Genomic DNA, 25,718 nt, shown 5'->3' with positions numbered 1-25,718 from the left:
TCCTTTCTGTGTTTTCCACCTGTCTTCTATATCTGGACTGGTTAGTTGGCAGGTTATTTGGTTGTTGTCAGACTCAGGCAGCTGTAGCTCTAATAGGAGCCAGGAGATTAGTCCACGGATGTTAATAGAAACCCCTTCACAGCTACTGCAAACACACATACACACGAACACAAATGCTGTTTGGCATAAAATGTTGTCATTGATGCAAAGAATCTCACTCAAAAATCAGATCCTTTTTTTATTGATGCTTGTACAAAAAAATACAGTAAAAGGATGGCTGCATTTTCTTCCCCAAAATGAAGCACACTATTCTCAGTGAGTGCAAACGTAAACACTTAATAAAATAAAATGATTGGTCTTACATACACGTCTTGCTTTTTGAAGATCTAGAGCTGAAGTCCTGGGCAAGAGGCCATCAGCTCTCCACTGCTAATGACACATCACAGCAGGGGTTCAGCATAAACCATAAACACACAAATCAAGAGCGCCGATATGAGCATCAGCTCTACAGAAAATCTCTTCTGTTTCAGCCTTCAGCACCACAGGGTGGCTTTACTCAAGCGCACGTGAGAGATTCCATCTACTCAATGAGCTTTGTCTGCTTATATATAGAGTACGTTTGCTCTGTACTTCAATACATCTCATGTTATGTAGATTAACTTATCACACTGTTTAAGCAAAAATACATGTCCATGATGTGAGTAAATCCACATCGATCCACTGGTTAAAGGTCCGTTTGTGGGCAAAAGCAACAGCTATAATGCAGTGTGATGGTGTTGTGTTATCTGTACTGAACCCTAACACAGTAAGTATCCTCGTTCTTATCCTGTTTGTCATTGATAAAGATGAGGATCTCTTCCATGCCGGGGTTCTGACTTGGAGCAAAGCGCAGGCCGATGGTGTAGGGTTCCCCTCCCCCAATCTACAACACACACACGCACATTAATACGTATGTATTTGCATATATGTACACACAAAAAAACTTACAGGTATGTAAAAACAAAGCAGCAAAGAATTGCAAAATCAACCAGTATCAGGTCAAACAGGTATACGTTTATTTATAATTTTGCTGATTTTATACAGTGTTATTTATATACTATTGCAGAATTCATTCATATTTTATTAAGCTTTTATTTTTAATTTTTACTTTTAGTAATTTTGTTCTTTGTGTTTGTCATTTTATTATTTTTAAATAGTTCTGTTATTTTTAAATAGTTCTGTTTATTTCTATTTCAATTTTAGTAATTTTTATACTTCAACTTAAATTTATTTCAGTTAGTTGGCAAGTCAACTTTTTTCATCTGATATGTATATTTTATTTTATTACAGCTCAATTACTGAAAATGTTTTAGTTAACAAAAATAACACTTATTCCATAATGTCTGCATTCTTCAGTCAAAGATGGAAATAATAAAATACAAGATCAGTACTCATTTTATTTTCTGTTTACTGTGCACCTGAATCAGCTTTTGAGTATGCAAATCATGTTTTAAAAGAATCATCAAAATAAAAGTTCAACTTCTGTCATCATTTACTTACCCTTATGTCATTCTAAACCCGTATCACATTGTTTTTTCCATAGAACACTAAAAGACATCCATGGAATTTTTTTTTCATGGAATCCATCGATTTTTTTCTCTCAATGGAATAAGTCTCAAGAAGTATATCAAAGTAACTTAGAAGTAGAAAAGTAGTCCATACAACTATATTATGTTGTCATATGATAGCTTTTTGTAAATTTAGTGCTGTGAACGGCTTCTGATTATTTTATGTTTGTCATTTTGGAGCTTTACAGCCCCGTCCTCATTCACTTTCATTTCATTGAAAAGACTGGCCAGGATGGTCTTCCACAGAAGAAATAAAGCCATATGGGTTTAGAACGACATGAGGGTGAGTGAATTATGTGTTTTGGGTGAACTAATTCTTTAAGTAGAATTGTAAACGAAACGAAAATCGTTAAATTCCTTACTATTCCCATTGCTTTTCCTGAGCTCAATTGTGTCAGAAATTGGTTGCACTCCAGTATTTAGAGAAAGATGAGAGAAATTTCTCTCTCTTTGTCTTTATACATTATCTCTAATGGCTGACTAAGACATATGGAACACAGGCGAGGATTTAGTTCATAATCTCCTCAAAAGCATGCATGTATCGATTGTTCTGTTGTCTTTTGGCTCTGCGCCTATTTTACGATGACACAGTTGTTATTTCTTGAAGAGGAAAAAAAGGAACATCTCCAGTCACATTTTTCAAAAATATAGACCCCCATAAATCCAGCGCGAGAGAAGATAATTGAAGCCGTGTTGACTAGCAAGAAAATGGAACAGGCCATTTCCTTTCTTTATGAGCTTTACAGCTTTTATTTGACGCTGAGGTATCATTAATCCGTTCTGTTCAATACTGTCACTTGCATATTTCACACTGTTTCGCTATTTATTGCCCAGATATGGGGTGTGAAACTCACTAAACCTTACCGCGATCAATGAGGGCACTGAATGATGAAATTAACATTTTAGCCTGTTCTGTTTTACAGAGTTTCTGTGCAAAATGATGATCAGGAAAAATGACTTTGTGCCCCCCAAAGCCACACTAATATATCCGAGACACTGTCCCTGTGGCTAACTAATGTTCTCTGTCTCCATCTGGAGTAATAGCCAACGGTTGTGTATTGATCACCTAATCAATTAACAGCTTTTAATTGAAGTATAGCATAGAGCTGTAAGTCCTACACGCATAATTGTGGGCCCTAAATGTAAGAGATATTGAAGTTCCTGGCCTGACTGTGACAATCTCTCTTTTCGTCCTATTTTTTTGGACTGCAGCTTTATGGTTTCCTCAGGGGACCGGCATTGTGAGAGTGGCCAGGGCACAAATTGAGTTCCCCAATATACAGAGAACTTCACATACTGTGAAACGTGTCTAAGAATGACAGTTTAGAGAGACAGAAATTGATTCCTAGACAGAGACATGTCAAGATCCTTCTCCTCTGGGCTCTAGACACCTTTCTGGTGGATGGGGCTTTGACGATATGGTTCTTATTCAATGTTACACAGCAAAGCCTCCTAATAAAGTTGATAGAACAAGAATTAGCTTTGGATTCTCTTACCTGAAATTGCTCCTCTTTAAACCGAAGCAGGTCTGGGTGGTCTGTGCGGAGATTGAATACCCTAGAGGAAGAGTAGGGGTTTGTGAAACTGATTTTCTTATTGCTGCCCTTCCCTCCGTCTACAGGAACGTTGATTTCAAATGCCTGGGGAGATTAAAGCACATACCGAGATAAATACTGTAAAATAACTGAAGTAAAAACATCAGGTTTAAATCAATGGCACTGACTTCATGCACTACATCCTCTGTCACAGAGCGGAAATTTAACGACCCATTCAGTTCTTGCCATTCCTCTGCTAAAACTCTATGTGTGCTGTCACTGTAAACCGTGCCTCACAGTGCCTTTTCTAAGCTAAAAGCACAACTTTTGAGAAAAAAAGTGTTGGTGAAAATTTTTTTATTTTTTTTATTGATTCCATAAAATTTAAAAAACAAATATTATTTAGTTTCATAAATTATTATATATTAACAGTAATATTAACCAAATGTATTTATTTATATATAGACAACAGATCAAATATTTGAGATTGGTAAGAATTTTTTATGCCTTTGAAAGAAGTCTCTTATCAGAATCAGAAAGCTTTATTGCCAAGTAAGTTTACAACAAACAAGGAATTTGTTCTGGCCCATTAATGCAACGATTTATACATAAGTCATAAACAATACAAACAATACCTACGATAAATTACTAAAGAGGTGTAAAAATATGTGAGGGTTCTGTGTGAGTGCGGGGAGCAGGCTATAGTCTGTTTGGTTCCAGGGGCATGTTCCTGAGGCCTACTGCTGTTGGAAAGAAGCTGTTCTTGTGGCCCTGATAGACCTCAACCTTCTGCCAGAGGGGAGAGTTCTGAATAGTCCATTTCCAGGGTGAGAGGGATCAGCCTTGATCTTTGCTGCTCGCCTCAGCGACCTGGAGGTGTGTAGGTCACAAAGAGACGTCAGATTGCAGCCAATGACCCGCTCTACAGAGTGGATGATGCGCTGCAGCCTTCCCTTGTCCTTGACAGTGACTGCATCATACCAGACGGTGATGGAGGAGGTCAGGATGGACTCAATAATGGCAGTGTAGAAGTGCACCAGCATAGTCTTTGGCAGGTCAAACTTTTTAAGCTGCCGCAAGAAGTGTCTGCCTCTGTTGTGCTTTCTTTGTGAGAGAGGTGATGTTCAGCTCCTACTTGAGGTCCTGGGTGATGGTGATGCCCAGGAAGCAAAAGGACTGCACAGAGTTCCCCCCTCTACGATTTGACAAAGGACTGCTGGGCTTCTCCTAAGTCTACTATCATCTCCACTGTCTTTTGTGCGTTGAGCTCCAAGTTGTTCAGACTGCACCAGGACACTAGTTGATCAATCTACTCCCTGTAGGTGGACTCGTCTCCATCAGAGATAAGTCCAATGAGGGTGATGTCATCTGCAAACTTCAAAAGCTTGACAGTGTGGTGACTGGAAGTGCAGCTGTTGGTATACAGGAAAAAAATTAGGGGGGACAGGACACAGCCTTGAGGAGAGCCGGTGCTGATGGTCAGGGGTTTCGACAAGTGCTTCCCCAGCCTCACGTGCTGCCTCCTGTTGGTCAGGAAGTCTGTGATCCACCTGCATGTGGACTCGGGCACTCTCAGTTGGGTGAGCTTGACTTAGAACAGAGCAGGAATTATGGTGTTAAATGCGGAGCTGAAGTCCACAAATAATATTCTGGCATAGGTTCCAGGGGATTCAAGATGTTGGAGGATGCAGTGGAGAGCCATGTTGACCACATCATCTAAAGACATGTTGGCTCTGTAGGCAAACTGCAGTGAGTCTAGTAGTGGGTCAGTGATGGACTTGAGGTGGGACAACACAAGGTGCTCAAATGACTTCATAACTACTGAGGTCAGAGCGACGGTCTATAATAATTTAGTCCAGTGATCTTAGACTTCTTGGGGACTGGGATGATGGTGGAGAATTTGAAGCAGACTGGAACACGGCATGTCTCCAGTGAGGTGTTAAAAATGTCAGTAAACACAGCAGATCTGTACAGTGCTTCAGAGTTGATGGGATGACACCATCAGGCCCTGCAGCTTTTCAGGGACTCTGTCTCTTGAATAGACTATTGACATCCCCTTCCAGGATTGAAAGTGCCATTGTGTTGGCAGGGGTTGTGATAATTGAGATGTGTCATTGTGAATGGGCCTCAATGATGGGGGGCTGTTGTCTTTGGCTGAAAACACCCAAAAAAGGACTTCCCTTTTTTCTTTCAAATCTGCAATAGAACTCATTCAGGTCAATAGGAAGTCACAGGTTGTTAGTGGATTGGGGAGATTTAGGTTTATAGCAGGTGATCTTTTGAAGGCCCTTCCAAACCGAAGCAGAATCGTTGGCTGAGAGCTGCTGTTTTAATTTCTCTCCATACTGGCCCTTAGCTTCCTTCACTGCCTTACCTAAGCTGTATTTTGCCTCTCTGAACCTATCCCTCCTGAACGCCTCCTCCTTGTCCAACCGCAGCTGTCTGAGTTTAGCTTTGAACCAGGGTTTATTATTATTATAGCTCACCCTGGTCTGTGATGGTATGCAGTTATCCTCGCAAAAGCTAAAGTATGAAGTCACAGCATCACTGTACTCATCCAGACTATTTGTGGCTGACTTGAACATGTCCCAATAGGTGCATTCCAGACACCCACGCAGAGACTCTGTAGCTTCACTGCTCCACTTCTTTGACCTTGGTACAACAGGCTTGGAGAGTTTTTGCCTGTATGTTGGTATTAGACAGACCATGGCGTGATCAGATAGACCGAGCGCACGTGGCACAGAGTGGTAGGCATTGTTGATGAGTGTTTGCCTCTCTGGTCAGGAATTTAATCAACTGTTTGTATTTCGGGAGTTTGTGGCTTAGATTACCTTTGTTAAAGTCACCAAGCACAATAACTAAGGAGTCCGGGTATGACCGTTCCGCCCTAAGTATCTGTTCGGCTAGCTGACGTTGCGACTCCAGCACGTTGGCTTGCGGTGGAATGTAAACACCGATCAGGATAAATGAGGAGAATTCCCTCGGGCTGTAAAATGGCTTGCAGTTAATAAAAAAAGATTCCAAGTCAGGAGAACAATGGCGCAAGTATGATAGTAACATTGCCCCAGTCGTTGTTGATGTAGAAACATATTCCTCCTCCCTTTGTTTGCCTGAGAGTTCTGAGTCGCGATCCGCCCGGAAGATTGAGAAACCAGGCAACTGAAGCGCAGAGTCCGGTATAGATTCACACAGCCACGTTACGTGAAACACAAGGCGGAAGATGAGGAGATATCGGTTTTTTCCCAACAACAGCAAGTTAAGTTCTTACTTAGGCAGTAATTATTTTATTAAAATATAGTACAACAGTAATATTGTGAAATATTACCATTTTAAATAACTTTTCATATATTTAAAATGTAATTAATCCTATGATGGCAAAGCTGAATTTTCAGCAGCCATTACTTCAGTGTCACATGATCCTTCAGAAATCATTCTCAAAACAGTTGTGCTGCTTGATATTTTTGTGGAAACTGTGATATTTTTCAGCATTCTTTAATGAATAGAAAGTTCAAAAGAACAGTAGTGTACACAAATATGCATGTCTCTTATTGAGGATGATATACATGTACGATACACGATACACATAAATACACTAAACTACATTCGAGCTCATGGTATATAGTTAATAAGTTGTCACAAATCAATTTAATTTAGTGAATGTGGTTTGAACCCTACTGTTGCTCTCTATTAATGCATTTTGCTTACCTTGGAGATTACAGGCTGTCGGCATGTTATGCACAGCAACCAGGAGGCGACTAGCTGCCGTGTGTCCACATCGACTACATTGAGGTAAAAGAAACGGCTTCCAGGGCGCAGAGCCCTCAGCCCTACATGGATATCTTGAATTCCCTGAGCAGGAAGAGCAAAAACATCAACTGGATCCACCTAGAACACACAAACAGAGGAGATCTTATGCTCATAGAGTTTCTGACATCAACCACAAAAAACAAAAACGAACAAAAAAACACGAAAACCCACACGGCAAAAAGAAACTTCAGGGAACACTCCTCTGCAGAACTTTAGAAAACATGAGGCTGCACCTGAAGCTCATAATGTATAGCTACTTTGCTTCATCATCTTTTCTTGGCACCTGCTGTATAACATTAGCACACGGCCAATTAAACCAACAATAAGGTTGCTACGAGCACACAGTGCACTGTTGACAAGGGAGCTGCTGTATTTGCTCTGCTTGCATATTTCGAATAACAGGAAATACACATTTTGAGATTTATGATGCTCGTATAATCCACCTTTCATTATTTGCATTAAAGCTCTACTTTCTTTGCTGCAATGTGCTGAACACAGGTTATTGATACTGCTGCGACCCAACAGCATCTGACTCCATGCTATTTAATTATTTCATGAGATCTAAACCTACATATTTTCATACTAGTTGCCCTGAAGTTCTTTGATGTGGTAACTGACAGAAATTCAACAAACGTATAGGCTAAGAGAGACTAAACAATTAAACTGCCATACGGCATACTAAAACCGTCTCTAAATCCATAACCTGTAAAATCACTGATGCTAAATACGTCAAATGTAAAAATAACATTACTTTCTGCGATTAATATAGGCTGTTTAATGTATATAAAAAAGAATGTAATTAATTTTAAATAAAAAATTATAATGGGTTTACATAACTTTTATTGTAAGTTTATTTCAAATAAAAGTTATTATCAGATTGATTTTGTTCTGTAATTGTTAAAAACAATAAATACAAAAACAGCACTGGGAATTTGTAGTTTAGGATTATTAAATGCTAAAAGATTATGGCTTTGAAATGAAATGTCAACTGGCTATAATTATTTACGTTTATCTTCAAATACTGGCCTTGATTGGTAAAAAGTTGACATTAAAGAAACATTATTTGAATTTCCCCTTGTCAATTGTACATTGAACTTGGGGATTCAATGTGTGATTTATGATTACAAATTACAAAATCGCAGAAATATGTGCAATTATTTAGTTAAACTTTTAAATAATTTTGAAAGCTCTCAAATAAAACACAAATTTGAAAAATAAAAAATCTAGAAAACTGTTGTGAACTATTTTCTTCTAAAGTTTAGGAACTCAGAAGCGAAAACCAGGAGACTCGGGGTTGTATCTTTTAAGCAGGATACTTTATTTGCTGTAGTCTGCTTTGTCCAAAATCTTACCCAAGTCTAACATAGGGAAACGTTCCCTTGCAATTTATACACATTTAGGGGCAGGGCTTAACATTGTGATGAACAAAGCATGTAAATGATGTATACCGGTTTAGGAACCTGTCCTATACATGTAGTGTTTCCAATTCCAATCCAATCAGCATAACTATTCAAACAGTGAGACTACCAAAGTTTCAGTAATCTGCTTACAATAGAGAGAAACAGGAATAGCAGGTTCGATAGCGAGCAGTAAACTGACAGAAACAGAAAACAGGATTTGCCGGACTCTCTTGCTGGAAAACTGTTTCACAGCAAATATCATCACCATCATAACCTTAAATGCTAAATTCAGTATACGAAACTATACTATTGTATTGGAACCTCAATTAAACATTCAATAAATTTGTAACACTACATAACCTAGCCATCTTACTTACCATCTCATTAATTTTCATCATTCTCCCATTTTAGGAAAAAAGGCCACATAATCCCCATCAAAGCTCTGTACCCCGATCAGTGTGTTTTACTTTGACCCAGCTATGCGTACCTGAAGCTCGAGGGGAGGCGAAGTGTAGCACTTGACCCTGCGAATAGCTTGCGTGCCACGCAGAACCAGCGAATGCCAGCTGAGAGTGCCGCACACACAGCTCAGGTCCATCCTTTGCAGGTAATGCACGTATACCTGCCAGATCTGTGCAGGGGAGGCCAGCCAAGGGTCACTGCCATAGAGAGATTGACACAGAAAAAGGAGACACAAAAGACACTTCATCACTTTCCTCTTCATATACACTGACACAATAGCAGGACAGGGCTGACAGGCCGCACTCCCCCTGAGACAGACACACACATATCTCAAATCTTTAAAAGAGAGATGTTCAGAGAGACCCAAATGTCACCGTTTTTTAAAAATTCATTCATTCACTCTTTCTTTAAGAGCATCCCACGTGTCAGCGGCAGTCGTGTTCCCGCAGGAGGTTTCCAGATGTTGATGTTATTCTGCCTGGCAGGGTTTCTTGAGTTTGACTATATTAAAAATAAAGGACTTTGTGCATGAGCTCTTCACCCTGCCTGAGGGGGCTCAAACTCAAGGGAAAAAATTTCGAGAACTTTACTACCGTCCTTGGCTGGTGAGTTGTCCTTAGCACCAGCTGTTGTTGGAGTGGAAAAACTACAGCTGATTGATTTCCTGGTTATTCAAATTTCTCAAAATCTCAGTTTTGATGAGTTACTGTGTGTCTGTTGAGCTTGTCTGTTGTGCAATCATTTAAAACCATTAAGTCCATTACGAACTCGCTAATAAGAGTGGATACCAATGCATTTGCTCCGCTGACAAACTACATTTTCATTGTTCAGTGATCAGGAAATATTAGATTATTATAATATTTATCATAGTAGATTACAAAAATTAAAACAATTGTGAGGGACTTGCAGATGGTTTTCGGGCTGATAAATTAATTAAAATAAACTAATTAAAATAAATGAATATTCTAAAATAAAAACTCCTTAAATAAAAAAAATAAAATATATATATTTTATTTGTTTACCTTCATGTCATTTGATCATTAAGCAACATCAGAGAACCATAGATATGTGGATGTGTTGGTAAATTATTGAAATAGGAGGGTCCGTCAAGTAAAATATTTTAGGTCAAAGGGGTTTGGGAATATCATAATTAAAATGTTATATAATTATATAATATTACATAAGTTATAATATTGTGTTCAGAATATAAGCAAGTGAACTGTCTGCTTTTAATTAATATGTGTTGCTGTAACTTTCATTGGTTCCAGTTCCAGTGAGATATGCAGGTTCTAAAATTGTGTTTTTATTCATGTTTACTGATTATGAACTCAGAGATGTCACAGACTTTGATGAATAAATGAATATTATGATCTGATGCAATCAGACAGTAAATGAGACATCCTGATTAAGCAAATGTCATTAATCACACATGAAGGGATTAATCAGGGACCAGGCTTTCACACACACGCAGCCAAAAACAGAGGTTCGCACACACACACCTCTCTGTGCATCTGGAAGAGTGAAAATTAACAGGTTCTCACCCTCCTATTAAAAAAAAAAGACGAGTGAACTTTTATGCACACACACATAAGGGAGATGGTGCAAAAGGAGGTGTACATACGTGAAAATGGTAATGAAGAATTTCCTTATCTGTGGACTTGGGCTTCCAGGTACTTTCAGGTAAACATCCTGTGGTTCTTCTGGAGTCTAAAGTTTCAAAATGTAAGAAAATGAAAGATAAATCTATAATGCTTAATCAGTAATAATTAACTCACTCATTTTATTGATTACTTAAGAAAAATAAAAAAACAATATTAAAGTTTTTTAAAGAAAAACTTAATATTTTATTAAAAATGTAAATAATATAAAAATAAATATTTTATGAACAATAAACAATTGCATGAAAAAATAAATATAAAATAATATTTTATGAAAATATACAAATAAGTATTTTATGAAAAATAAATATGAAAATAAGTCTCGATGAAACATAATAAAAATAATAGAAAATGAAATAAAATATAATACAAAATAAATGAATACCTGATTAATTTTAACAGTTACTAATGTAAAAATTTTAATATATATTATAGTCTTTTATGATAAAACTTAAACATAAAAATTGTATGACTAATTATAAAATAAATAGTATTGTATTAAACATAATAATAAAAATAATAATCTTGTATGAAACATAGATAATAGTCTTGTAACAGGTGTGCAGCCTTGACGTCACAATGAGTCAGCACAAAGCCTCAGACATTAACTAATAACTCAGCCCCATTCTGATTGACCGGCTGCTATTAGGAGTGACTCCTGATTGGCTCACCAGGCTGGTGGTGTGGCAGATGACATTGGGGTCGCTGCAACGCACATGAAGGGTGGTGGAACCATCTGTGAGTAAGTACAAAAGGAGACAGAGCACAAATGAGGTCTTTAGTTCAGGACTAATAGCAGACACTGAAGTGTGTTTGTGCGTGTTTGTTTATGTATGTGCGTACACAGCGGCAGAGATGTTTGTAATGAGCAGCACCTGCTGTGTCGTCCCAGGCTGCAGGCAGGCGAATGGCCTTCTTTAGGAAGGTGAGTTCAGGATGGTAGAAACGGAAGGTCTGGTCCACCACATGTGGCGTCGGTTCAACATCCACCTGGCAGATCGCCAGAGGCTTTCTGTCTTCCCCACGGAACAACACCTGTAAGACAAGCAGATCGGTTGCAAGCTAAACGCACTTTGAATGGTATTCCTGCAAAACGTTAACAGGAGAACTAAGTCTATTGGAATGTTCTGGGTTCACAACAAGTTAAACAGAGTTATTTTCTCCCCCAGTTTGTAAAAAAAAAATTGCATGTACAGTAATGCACTTACAATGGATGTCTATGGGGCAAGGCATTGTAGATGGTCTAAAAGCATAAATGTGTATCTAACATTGTTTTAAACTGACTGCACTGACAATATCAGATGAGAACAAAACTTGAACTGAATTGAGTTAAATTACAACACTATTGTCTTCTGTAGGGCTGCTTATAGATTGAACTAGTTTTATAATTGTTGAACTTTGCTTAGTTATTGAACTGAACTTAGCCAACGCTGACTTGAGCTGAATGACACTATTGTCTTTTTAGTGCTGCTTTACAGTAGAATTGATGAAGTTCATCATTCAGCATCATTCAGTTCATCGTTCATAATTCAGCATCATCCAGAATGATTGATTCTGTTATTTTCTTGTTTATTGTTGTGAAGCTGCCTTGAAATCTGTATTGTATAAAGCGTTATATATATATATATATAAAGTTGACTGTTCTAACTAACGAACGAAATTGAACTTGCAACTCGTGAGATTTCTTTGTAGTATAGCACCAAACCAGCATAAACCACCCTGAACCAATATGATGATCTAAGCTGCTCTTTTCAGCAGAGGTGGTCAAGGTCCACCAGTAAGTGACAGACCTATCTGAAATCATTCCACACTGAATGAACAGCACTGACAGTATGTACTGTGATATCAAGTACCTTGAGTCATCTGCAGTCTGAGTGCATAACCTCTCTCGCGTGAGATACAGTCAAGCTGGCTGTCAGATTCACAGCCCAAGACAACCCATTGACACTCCTCTGGAGGTGATGTCAGTTTGTGCACAGCAATGTTTGACCCCGACTGACCTAAAAATGATATGGGAGTTTTGTGTGTGTGTGTGTGTGTGTGTGTGTGTGTGTGTGTGTGTGTGTGTGTGTGTGTGTGTGTGTGTGTGTGTGTGTGTGCCAGCAATACTGCAGGGCATCAGTCTCTTTAGGCTACATATGGCATCACAAAAAACCATAATGGCATAGAATAGCTCATCAACCCACACATTAACTCGCTTCACAATTTAAAGGCAGAGTAGACTTTTTTTTTTCATAAACACTTTTTGTTTTTCTTTTTGAAACTCTCTTCACATCCTTATAGCAATCAATGATAGAAGTGTTTTAAACATTAATTTTTTTTTACATATATCATCTGTCGAAGTCTGAGGACCAACATTTTTTTTCAGTCCGAATGCAATGATACGATATCCTACCTGCCTGTCAGTTGAACTGTTCACATCCTCAGACTTGGATTTATGCGTTTCAAAGTCAACACTATCAACGGCAAAAATAATCTGCAGCAGTCAGGTGGTACAAATAAGAGGTTTGTAAGTTGTTTACGTTCATTATTATTGTAATTTTATGTGCTTTGAAACATGAGGTAATTTAACACGTCTCTTATGACACTTTGCTGAATCTGCTCTGGAATGTGTTTTGGAGGAGTGGCTTTGGAGACACTCTGAAGGGAGGGTAGGATCTAAATCTTTCAAAGCTAGCAGCTTTGAAATTGCCTACCGTACCTTTAACCATTTGAGTAAGATAGGATGGTCTCACACAACCATTCACTGTCCATCCAAAATACGCATAAACGTTCAAATGTAAAGACAGGTAATGAATAGAATCAGATGAAATCTTTTTTGTATTTTATTAATATAATATAATATAATATAATATAATGTTCAAAAGGTTGGTGTCAATAGGATTGTTTGAAAGAATTAATTCTTTCCTCTACAAGGATGAATGAATTCAATTGAAATGTAACAGTAAAGACTTATATATAGTCTATATAAAGACTATGTATTTCAAATAAATGCTGTTTTTTTTCTTTTTAAAATTATCACAGTAAACTGTTTTCAACATTAATAATAATAATTATAAATGTTTCTTGGACACCAAATCAGCATATTAGAATGATTTCTGAAAGATCATGTGACTCTGAAGACTGGAGTAATGGCTGAAGTAATTCAGCTCTGCCATCACAGGAATAAATGACGTTTTAAAATATACTTAAATACAAAACTATATTATTTTAAATTAATAATATTCCACAATATTACTGATTTACTATATTTTTGAGCAAATAAATGCAGCCTTAGGGAGCATATTCTCCCTAAGGGAGAAGAGACTTCTTTCAAAATCATTTTTTTAAAATGTACAGACTCCATACTTTAAGATAATATACTGTGCATACAATAATATATATATATATACACACACACACACACACACACACACACACACACACACACACACACACACACACACACACACACACACACACACACACACACACACACACACACACACACACACACACACACACACACACACACACACACACACACACACTGTATTACTTTTATTCTACTTCCACAGAAATGGAATAAGCAGTTAATCTCCTTGTCTGTAATACTGTGTGTCAAATGTTGGACAAAACTACCAAAAAAATTTGCAATTACATGAACGCTAAATCAAATTGAAACTGGAGCTCTTTGTGTTCACTATGCACTGTTTATCCTTGTTAATGCTTTCATGTGAGTGTGACGTAAGTCATCACAAACAGTGTGTGCACACATCTCAGAAACAGAGAGATAAAATGTGCATTTTCTAAATTTTGTTAAATATCTTTTATTTGGGTGTCAAAAATGATTGGAATTTGAAGGGCACAATAATCACAGTTAGATCAAATAACTGTGACAGGCCTATGCAGAACTGAGAGTACTGGTATCTCAAAGCATTGATTCACCAAAATATTTAATACAACATGTAGGTGTGGCGGAAGTGTAGAAATATGAGAATGATGCGCAAATTTTGTGAAAATCTGCAAGGCGGGTGCGAAGAATCGGTGTGGACCTGATTATGAAATATGAATCAAAGGAGTTGATCAATGTTTCTCATTAACAGACTTATGATATTAATCAAATGTAAGTAATATTATTGGCAGGTTAATATGAAATGTGTTTGCTTCTTCAGGTCAAATCTCAAACACACAGTTAAAAATTAAAAGCTTATTAATGGGATAACTAAATGTAAGATGTGATCAAGAGTCATCACTTTATCTCAATTAAGCAGGTTACTCTTGAAAAAAAAGCAGATTTAATCATTTGGAGATTTCAGTATTTCATAATCAAGTAGACAGGTGCTGTACTTGCCTAAAAATACATAAAGCAACACAAAAACAAGTAACTTCAGACTGGTTTTTGTAAGAGTGCATCAGTTATATTCAGCTTTACTGTTGTTGACCAAGTCGTGTTTTCAGTCTGGATTGTTGAAGCCACTGCAGGAGTGCCGGCCCACTTCTCTGTCTGAACAACTACTAATCAGACTGTATAGAAAGAGTGTGTGTTCCTGTGTGTGCTCAGCAGTACAGTGAGCGCTAAGCTCTTACCTTGATGGATTTGGCTTGAATTGTATTGGACAGATGTTTCTGAGCCATCTGTGGACTTCTTGAAATCTTTAAGCTCTTTGTATCCTGGAATATGACAGCAGAGTCATCATAAACAGTGCACTATTCAGTGAGAGAACAATCACATTGAAATAATTGAAATAATGTCATTACGGGATGGGAAAACATTGTTTGGACAGGTCTGTTTAGACTGTCTGGATGAGGCTGTTTCTAATCCATTTTATTATTGCTGATGCTTTGAGTCAATTTAACCTCACTGCTTCAGTTGTGGGTGCCTCTGTGATACTACAGATTATAAACAAACCCAAAACCAATTAATCCGGAAACATGTGAACTAATCCAAGTCTCATCAGTGGAAAAGTGAAATGAGGAAACAAATGCAGTTGCTCAGATGGCAAATCATTCATGGTTTATTTACACTACAGTACAACAGAGAAAAACAATGAAATAGTCCACATTTTCTCCTGATGATGTTGTTTACCAGCATCAGCAGTTCAGCGGACAGTTCATAGACTCCTGTTTAGGGGCTTTCGCACTGGGTAGTAATAGGAAATCAGTTATAGGAACCAGTGCGGCCTTTTCCCTTAGGGCCATTTTCTAGGTTGCAGAAGAACAAAACAGCACAGACAAAGGCAAGAGGTAAATGCCATTAACATTAGCTTTCTATATGTTAGTTTGTGGAGTATATGTAAACTTTATGCTTACACAGCTTTCCAAAAATGGAAGGTGTTGTGTTTCGTATGGCAACTGTTCGGCCAAATAACAAACACTTACGTCACTGGTAGTTCCTATTGTGCTGGGATAGACCCTACTCTGAAGCAGGAGCTCATTTAGTTCCCTCAAAAGGAGTTCCTATAATTAAATTCGTTCCCAATTATTGCGGTACGAACACACCAAAAAGTGGGTACTATTGCTAATAGTAGGAACTATGAAAACGTCCCTCCAGTGTGAAAGCCCATTTTGATTGCTTTACTGATGGGAAGATTCACTTGAGTCACTTGACTTTTTTTTTTTTTGTCTGTGGTGGCCCATGTATACAAGTTATAATAATACTTTATTATTATTATTACCACCAATAAAACGTTGGGGTGACAATTAAACTAAAAATAAAATTATATATATAACAAAAACAAAGCAAATTAAAATAACATGGAAAAATAGTCAATCAATTATCAATAAAATGGGTGAGAAGTAAATTTAAAAACAACAGCAAAAGTTTCCTCTAGAACTACCTGAAGAGGGAAGGTGTGACCACAGAGGAAGGTCTGGAACTTGAAGGGGATGTGGACGCTTTCTTTGGGTCGCAGGTAAACCTGTGGTGTCAGTGTGCTCTCCTTTAGGTGAAACATATCCTCCTCTAGAGGAGTCAGAGTCTTCGTCAATTCCTTAAAATATCTCCACTCCTCGCTCTTCACGATTACACTGAGGGATAAAAAGAGAGGGAGATGAAAAAAGGCAAAGAGAGAGAAAGAGAGGAAAAGAAAAGAACAGCTTGAGGACTTTCTTTGCCTTGCCAGCAGTATTTTATTGGCAATGAAAAAGAGCGTATTTGAGTATGCATGATACAGTCAAACATAAGCCCTCACAGAACTGAAACTCCTGGGAGGGTACGGATTAAAGATAACACACACTGGGGTGTGGAATATTACTTTCTGTTTCATAGAGACAAATTTCATGCACAAATATATGAAGGAAAAGGGCATTTGAAACATCAAAGGCAGCACCTCTGGGCCCGAGAAGGGATCATTCTCCATAAATGAAAAAAAAATAAGGAAAATAAAGAATTTCGAGGTGTAAAAACTCTTTTGTACTTTATACACTACATTAGATGCGAAACCAAGTATCGGAAAATTCAATCACATTCTCTCTTTAATAACAAAGAGCCAGGCAGGTGATACAAAGTGAAGTATGCTGACGTGAACAAAAGCAAAGCCCATTTCCTTTTCTTTTATATAGACACATATACAGTAGGTAAGGAGCTATTTTGTAAGGGCATTGCTAAATAGGGGTCAAAACGAGGGTAATAAAGAGAAAAAAGTTAATTGAAATGTTAACAGGCCTAAATAGGGAGTATAACCTTACAGAATATCTCTTCACAGTAAGAGATACAAAGCAGAGACAGATCAGTCTAGCCATGTAAACAGATAGACACAAACAAACATGGCTTCTGGTGAGGCTGACAATGAAATGCTAAACGTTTAGTTTATATAATTTTATTTAAATGACTTCCCTTGTGGTAAATGGAAAACCAGGAGTGGAGTGATTACAGAATGCTATGAGATTAAATCGCTGTTGCTCCACTCACATACTCCATCTTGAAGCTTTGGCTTCTTTTGAAACAATTTTTTGTTGTTGGACAAAATATATACAAACTAACTTGCATGTACAAAATTGAAGGGAAAAATCAAATTAAAAGTTTGGGGGTGGTAAGATCTCTTTTGCTCACCAAGGCTGCATTTATTTAATCTAAAAATTCAGTAACAAATTGTAATATTGTTGGATTACAAGTTAAAATAGCTGATATATTCTATTTTAATATATTTTTAAAATATAATTTGATCCTTTGATGACAAAGCTGAATTTTCAGCAGCCATTACTCCAGACTTCAGTGTAACATAATCCTTGTGGGAAATGTTAGAAACAGTAGTGCTATTTTTTTTGTGTGTGCAAAACCCTTTATCAGGAATTTTAGATAAAGTTCAAAAGAACAGCATTGTAATAGAAATATTTTGTAACATAAATGTCTACTGTCACTTGGATCAATTTGGCAATAGTATATGCTTAACAATAATTCCAGTCAAGTACTTTAAATTTGAGAAAAAGAGAGAGAGATAATAAAATTCATCTGAAGTATAACTTTAAAAAAAAGCGTCAGAAAAAAGCAAATTACAAGCTACAGGACCTGGCCTATGAGAATGAAATGAAATGGGCAGAAAGAATGGAGCTGCTCTGCTAAAATATGGTGTATCCTTTAACCTGCCGCTCCTTTGGTTCAGCTAGTCCATATATAATGTGCGAGTGCAGGTGAGAAGCAATCTCTTCAGTAAAAATGAGAGAGAGAGAGAGAGAGAGAGAGAGAGAGAGAGAGAGAGAGAGAGAGAGAGAGAGAGAGAGAGAGAGAGAGGTGACATTATAAGGTTTGCTTTGTGGCATACATCAGCAATACAAACACAGGCCTGACACATCCTTTGCACAGAAAGAGAGAAGCATCAATTCAACACAAATATACAAATGCAAACTCCAGATCTCAGGTATTTGTTTCCCTGGCACAGCTCTGTGCACACACTAGTGTTTTGGACTGACTCACAGGGTTCAAGCACAAACACACTGCTCCTGGGCGAGCAGCTAAATCCATGACACATCACAAAGTGCTTAGGTTTTATGCCACAACACAATGCAAGCTGGGAAGACGTTTATCAAGCAAACTTACTTTACAGAGAAAGATGGTAGGCTAATAATATTTATCTTGTCCTAAAGCATAGTGTGAGTTTGTGGAGTTTAGGCTACTAATGTCTTTCCTAATTAAAGGCTGAGAGATGCAGAGGTGTTAATGCCGTAATTTATTCCACCTCATCCTCTCAACTTCTGTCTCACTTTCTTTTGCTTATCAAGCTGGAGTGTGTGGACTTAGCCTATAGCCTACAGAAAACTCATATTATGTGTGGTATAATCCTGAATGTGCACACAGAAAATATGGATGGGGGAAGATATTTAACATCATGCGGCAATTAAAATAAGATTGAAGGGGGGGAATTGATTATTTATTCAGTTTTGTTTTCCTACCCCCTGGGAAGTTCTTGGCCCCTGAAACACCCTGCTGAGGAAAACTCATTCATTCAGATGTTCATTTCAGACAAGGCTGTTTATACGTGAACTAAACATTGATCTACGCATAATATTTTTTATTTCAGGGCTGTAAAGCCAGAGGCAAAGGCTTTATTTGAACTTTGAATGGACACAGTGCCTGCTGTGCATGATTAAAGTATAGGCTTACTACATTATGTAGATATTAACATCAAAGTGGTTTTATTTGAGTATATGCATACTGTACTGAGAACAAATTAAATTATTATTTTTGGCACATAGTGGTCAAATTACTGTACTGTAGTGTCCACAAATCTCAGACAAAAACTCAGTCACATCACTCTCATCACAGAAGTATTAATAAAAGTGCCATCACAATGTTATTCTGATAAAATTACAGTAAATACAAATTTCAGTTTCTTTTATCTCTCTAATTAAGAGTCAGAAGTTAAATTAAATTAAATAACCCACATTCTTAATTTGGCAATGAGAAATGAAAATATGCAAAACATTAACTAATGAAGCAAAACATAACACAGAATAAGATGTTTACAAACAAAACGTCTCTTTTTTTGTCTATAAAATAAATGTTTTGTCCAATGTTGTTGTTTTTTTTCAACTTCACTAATTTTGATTGTATGGACAAAAACAGTTGAAGTATTCTTCAAAATATCTTCTTTTTTTATGTTTCACATACGAAAGAAAGTCATAAATATTTGGAAGGTCTTGATGCTAAGTACTGTATATTTAAATTTAAATTTGACTAAGATAAGATTTAAATAAGATTTGAATTACATTTTTTGGGTGAATATCCATTTACCGAAGTGTTGGTTTAGTCCAATGCATGCGAAAAGAGAGTAGCAAAAAAGTTAAATATTCAACAAAAAGGCAAGATATTATTCTGTTTGCCCTTAAAGTCTGCGAGTGGAATCTAGATACTGGCATAAGGTGAGCTTTAAAAGTGACCTGCTTTTGACTTTGGATTTAGCACTCTGGCTTGAGCACTATATCGATAATCTAACCAGTCTAAAAGATAAGTTTTTCCAGACATTTCCTCTAATAGATCTGATCCACAGATCTGAAAAAAAAACCAGTTAAGGGTCTTATTTCACCATAATTTAACTACATGAATTATCAAAATATGACATGAAGTGGCTCCCACAGTCTTTAAGCTTTTGAGAAAAGAGATGTGAATGTGCTATTTGACTAGATGGTATTTCAGTGTTCTGATTTGATTAAAGGTTGCTTGGCCTGAAAAGGTTGACATCCACTGATCTACTGCATTCAAAGGCATATCTCACCTGAGCTCTGGGTTATCGCATTCAATGGTGACTGTCTGAGAAACGTTGAATGGATTCTTGAGCACAAATTCGAAGAACTCGGCTGTTCCGAGTGTGGCGTATAGAGTGTGTTTGGTAGTGATGGCTTGAGAGAGCATGTTGGTGATCTCCTGTGCTTTACAGCGTTCACGATAAGCCTCGATCACACGCAGATCACGGGAATGCTGCACCCGATCGGTCCGATGCCTCTAAAACAGTTTTAAAAGAAATTCACACATTGAAAAACTGCATCAAAAAGACATAGAAACTAATAAAAGTGATTCGCCTGAAGCCTGGCAAGACCGTGCCCGGCTGTAGAGTGAAAGAAAGAGTGAAAATGGGTTTCATCATTCTGGTGGGAGGAACTGGTGAATAATGCAGTACAGTTTCAGCTGTTTCCTTTTTTAAGCTAAAATAAAGTTCATGCATCGACAGAAACACAATAGATCACACAAAAAATTAATTTTCGTCATTTTTTACTCACCCTAATCTATTTCAAAACCATATGACTTTCATAAAAGTTGAATTTCTGAAGATAATCATGGGCACTATTTTCCAAATAATGAAAATGAAGGAGGACTCGAATTTTCAAGCTTTAAAATGTCAAAAAACACAATAGAAGTATCACAAACATGCCCCATGTGACCCTTGTGAGAGGAACAGGTAAAAATTTTACTCATTATTCATTGAAAATTATAATATCTGCCCTAGTTCACTTTGGCACATTCAGGATTTCAGATTAGTGAACAAATGACTCATCCGAGCTGAATCAATGAATCAGATGATCAAGAACCTTCCTGAATAATGTGTTCATGAAAGAAACAAAGACTAATAGGTTTGAAATGACATGGAAATGAGTAAATATTTTTTTCTGGTTGAAATATCCCTTTAATATTGACTTTGGAGCGAATGTCAGGATCACATGGTGCACAGCTGTAGAGAACGTCACTCAGCTCATGCTGTCAGCTTTTCAATTCAGCTCAACAGAAAACTGTCCTTCTTTCTTACCGTCATGTTTGCGTGGTCCTGAAAAGGGGGCGTGGCTTTCTGCTGCTCATGTTGACGGACAGCTGCCATTCTGTCAATCTTCCTCTGGCGCACTTCCTTCACTTCGTCCTGCTGATGCAGTGGGGCTCCACCCACTTCCCTCATGGTGCTTTGTAGCAGTCTTGCCAGCTCGCTGTCAATTTCTGGCAATCGGCGGGCTCGTCTGGCATTGCTCGCTGCAAAACACGCATATACACACACTTAAACAACGTCTTTCGCCCCACAAGAGACACATGCTCTCTTTCCTCACTTCCTCAGGGGCCACTTTTCAACCTACATTTGGCCTCGAATCCATCTTCGTCTTTTCCAGTTATCCCTCCCACCCAATGAGACCCGCTTTCAAATATACCTGCTCTGAGATTCACGCTTCAATGCGATTCAACATCACAACTAACATAATCCTGTGATTTAACGCCAATGAAGACAGAATGACAGAGGATCAAAAGACTCAGGATAAAAAAGAGCCCGCCAGTGTTTTTTCCCTAAACCTAAATTCCCACTGTATTCCTTCCTACAGAGAGAGAGAGAGAGAGAGAGAGAGAGAGAGAGAGAGAGAGAGAGAGAGAGAGAGAGAGAGAGAGAGAGAGAGAGAGAGAGAGAGAAGGGAGGGAGATCGACATAGCACTGGAGACAATAAGGCCTCTCTGTGATGAAAAAGAACATGTTGAAGCACTCTGTTTATCTCCATCTCACCAGGCTGACATGCATACACCCCTCATGCAACTGCCCACTCGTGGCCCAGAGAAATGTTGGAGCCACTGTGTTATTTTTCTCTGGCTGTGTCTCAGCTATCTTTGCAGGATGTGACATTGTGTGGCATTGATGTCTGCCACAGTCACAGGAAGCCTGCTCTTCAGTGTACAGATAAACCAGAATGGATAGTGATACACACATGCAAACACATTTCAAACAAAAGCAAGGAGGCCTGAAACATACTCTATATTCAACAAGATTTGCTTTAGGTTGGAGATTTTATATGGGACGTTAAGTGAAAAAGTTCCTTACAGTCAAACACATACATAAATCAGAGGCATGCCGTCTATATAAGCTGCGAACGTTCTGCATACGCAAGCCTTTTGAGCAGTGGTGGGCCGTCCGGGCCAGCAAGGCCTTCTCTGCTGGCCTAAACACTATCAGAATCACTTGCATTTTAATTTTTTTTCCAAGAATGAGTGTTAAATTATTCCCAATAGTCCATTCTCTTAATTTAATAGCGTTTCTCTTGGTTGTGCTGCTTTCAGTAGTGTATGTTTATGTTAGAGCTTTTATCCAATTATATTTCATCATGGGCCATCATGTGTTGCCATGGCCAAAGAAATCTGCCTTGAGGCCTTCAGAATCAATAGTGCGGGTGCCTGTAGCTTAAAGGGAATGGCAATGAAACTGTTGCTTTAACCAATAAGATAATCAGTCAGATTTAAACAGCCAATCAGATTTCGATTTGACTGCATTGGGGCCATCTAGCAGGCGTACAATAACGTCGGCATTTTCACGTCCTTTGATTGGATGGTCAGAGCGTGTACTATTACTGGTAGTCAGAGGCTGAGCTAGCTAACCGCATCTGTAGCGAACTGCATAAACTAAAATATATTCCTGTAGATTTAATAGTTTTTTAACCCACAAGATAATGTTTCTTTCCCTCCTCGACCCCAGGTTCAAACGACAGAGTCACGGAACTCTATTCGATCTGCCCGGGTAATTTATTTATATAGCACAATTTATACAGGCAACCTGACCAATGTGCTTTACATAACAGCATAAAAGTACACAACAGACAAACAAAACAAATTAAAATTAAAATACAAATTACAGATTATTAAAAGCAATTGAGTAAAAATAGGTTTTCAGACGTGACTTGAAGATTGACAGGTCAAATGTAGATCTAACATGAAAAGGCAAACTATTCCATAATGTAGGGCCCGCAATGGCAAAGGCCTACCTGAAGACGTGCTAGAGTAGTGGAGTTTATTCCATAGTATAAGGAATTACAAAAATCTAATCGAGATGATAAAAATGCATGGATCACCCATTCAAAAGGGTTGGGGACAAAGAAAAGGCTTAACTTTGGTCAGCAGACGAAGATGGAAAAAATACGACCTGACAACAGAATTTACTTGCTTATCTAGTTTCAGGTCACTATCTACAAAAACACCAAGATTTATTACACAGGTGTTCACTGACGAGAAAAGTGTATGTAGGCCTACTTGAGGATGGTGGCTTAAACTACTTTTAGAAGGGCCAAAGAGTATTAGCTCAGTTTTGTTTTCATTTAATTATAAAAAATTAGCAGACATCCACATCTTAATGACATCTAGGCACACCAGCAGGGGCTCGAGTGAATTTTTTCCTGCCCGTTTAATAGAAACGTAAATCTGAATATTACCTGAGTAACAATGAAATGACACATCATCTTTCATGAAAATGGACCCCAAAGGGAGCATACACAGGCTCCATCTAAGCTTAGGGGCTTAGATGGAGCCATGAGGGACCCCCCATCGAAGGTGGGCATAAGAGGACACAAAGGAGCCAGAACAGACAGAAAATTTTAGATCTTTTAAATAAGAACTAAACCAATTTAGTACAGTTCCTTTCAGCCCCACATCATGTTTTGAGTCTAGATAAAAGAATATCATGATCCACCATGTCAAAAGCAGAGCTAAGATCTAAAAGCATTAAAATAGCAGAATCTCCAGCATTTGTTGTCATTGAGAACCTTCAATAGTGCTGATTCAGTACTGTGGAGGGCACGAAAACCAGATCGAAACATCTCATATATAGAATGAAGGTTTAAATAGGAGTGAAGTTGATTTGATACAACTTTTTCTAAAATTTTTGAAATAAAAGGCAAGTTAGAGATCAGCCTGTAATTATTAAAAACAGCAAGATCAAGATTTGGTTTCTTGATTGAAAGGACTACCACAGCATGTTTGAGGTCGGCTGAAAATCCCTAGACTAAGTGATTTATTGACAATGGTAAGTAAGCTTGGCCCTAGTGTGTCAAAAAGTTGTATAAAGATATGAGGTGGAATAATGTCCAGTGTACAGATTGTAGGCCTGAGATGGGCAATAGTTTCTTGTAGAGATGAAATAGAAATAGATTCTAATTCGTGACAAACAGAGGAGGATGGAGAAGGTATAAACTGAGTGTTATGAGTTTCAACAGTACATGGCCTCTGATTTGCTATCTTATTAGAGAAAATTTAAGAAAGTCATCACAATTTAAGTGAGAGGGTACCGGATAAGCTTTAGAAGGAGGATTTAAAGCTGAGTTTATGGTAGCAAAAAGTATATTTGGATTTTGTCTATATTTTTCAGTGATTTGTGAAAAATATTGACATTTTGCTTTCTTAACTGCTTTTTGAAAATAGACAAGGCATCTCTCAGGACTTCATAGTTCACCTAAAGTCTATATTTTCTCCATCTTCGCTCAGCTTGTCTGTACAGCTGACTAAAATTGTGTACAGTCTCTTTCAACCACAGCTCAATTTTCCTTTTAAGGCATTTAGGTTTTAATGGAGCAACAGAATCTAAAACACTGATACAGGTTGATCTGAAACGGTTGAAATGTTCATCCAAGTCAATATTAGGAAGAGAGCTTTCTAAAAATTCACTGTCACAGATGTTTTTATACATCTGAGAGAAGTTAGTGATTGAGGTAGGGTTTAGTGTCCTAGAGCAATGTACTGGCTTGTGCATTGGAATTGAGTGAGAAACCAAAGGTACAGAAAAAAATAATTGGCTTATGGTCAGAAAAATTAAGTTCACAGATTGTTGTATCAGAGACAGATATTCCGTGCATTAAAATCAGATCTAATGTGTGGCCCTGTACATGAGAGGGGCCATCCACCCATTGAGAAAGTTCAAAGGATTCCATAAAATTTTTAATTTCCTTTGACAGAGTCAGTACCTGTAACGGAGCAGGCTCTCGTACCGCTCCCTCTCCGCCACCGGAGGGATACGTCCCCGGAATATTAACCACCTTCAGGAACTCAATTTCCCATCATGCCTCTTACCTGGGACTGATTGCGCGACACACCTGCACTGCACTGATTGCACACACACCTGCACCTCATCTACACACACACACATAAAAGCCACTTCCACACACCTCTTCTCTGCAAAGTATTGCATTGCCCCGGCTTTCAATTCCAAGTGTTTATCTCTGTGTTTTCTGATCTGATTACTGACCCAGGACCAGTGCTTTAAGTGGGCCGGTACGCGTCGGTACTCAGTACCGCCACTTCCAAATATAGCTCTTGAGCGTACCGCCACCTCTCCATGCACCCAGAACGTGCTTTTAGCGTACCGGTACGCTCATTTGCACATCTGTTTTAATCCTTTGGCTGCGCTGCCGCTTTTCAGAGCGCCCTTCACAATGCACGCTTCCTAATTCGTCCCACCGAGAGCAGAGACTACATTACCCATACACCCTTGAGTTTTACAAGTGAAAAGCGCATGCGTCGCTTTTGCCGCTGTCAGTGTCAACCAATGT

At 38.0% G+C, this 25,718-nt stretch overlaps 1 protein-coding gene across 2 annotated transcripts in view; it reads right to left on the bottom strand.

The window, feature by feature from the left end:
- Positions 1-225: 225 nt before the first annotated feature.
- nphp4 (nephronophthisis 4) overlaps positions 226-25,718 on the bottom strand; it is a 222,810-nt gene continuing 197,317 nt past the window's right edge. For both annotated transcript variants that reach the window (XM_077224388.1, XM_077224389.1), the window contains exons 19-29: positions 21,188-21,402; positions 20,162-20,388; positions 16,289-16,478; positions 15,039-15,122; positions 11,345-11,504; positions 11,141-11,205; positions 10,433-10,518; positions 8,837-9,008; positions 6,848-7,027; positions 3,104-3,247; positions 226-922 (exon numbers count right to left, since the gene is read on the bottom strand). In XM_077224388.1, coding sequence (XP_077080503.1) covers positions 782-922; positions 3,104-3,247; positions 6,848-7,027; positions 8,837-9,008; positions 10,433-10,518; positions 11,141-11,205; positions 11,345-11,504; positions 15,039-15,122; positions 16,289-16,478; positions 20,162-20,388; positions 21,188-21,402 — 1,664 coding nt within the window. In that variant the 3' untranslated portion in view covers positions 226-781. The remainder of the gene's footprint in view (positions 923-3,103; positions 3,248-6,847; positions 7,028-8,836; positions 9,009-10,432; positions 10,519-11,140; positions 11,206-11,344; positions 11,505-15,038; positions 15,123-16,288; positions 16,479-20,161; positions 20,389-21,187; positions 21,403-25,718) is intronic.

The sequence above is a fragment of the Siphateles boraxobius genome, unplaced genomic scaffold, assembly GCF_051911475.1.
Source record: "Siphateles boraxobius isolate OS27281-9 unplaced genomic scaffold, OSU_SipBor_1 9, whole genome shotgun sequence".
NCBI lineage: Eukaryota > Metazoa > Chordata > Actinopteri > Cypriniformes > Leuciscidae > Siphateles > Siphateles boraxobius.
The sequence above is the reverse complement of the archived record's forward strand: the minus strand, read 5'-3'. Positions and strand labels throughout refer to the sequence as shown.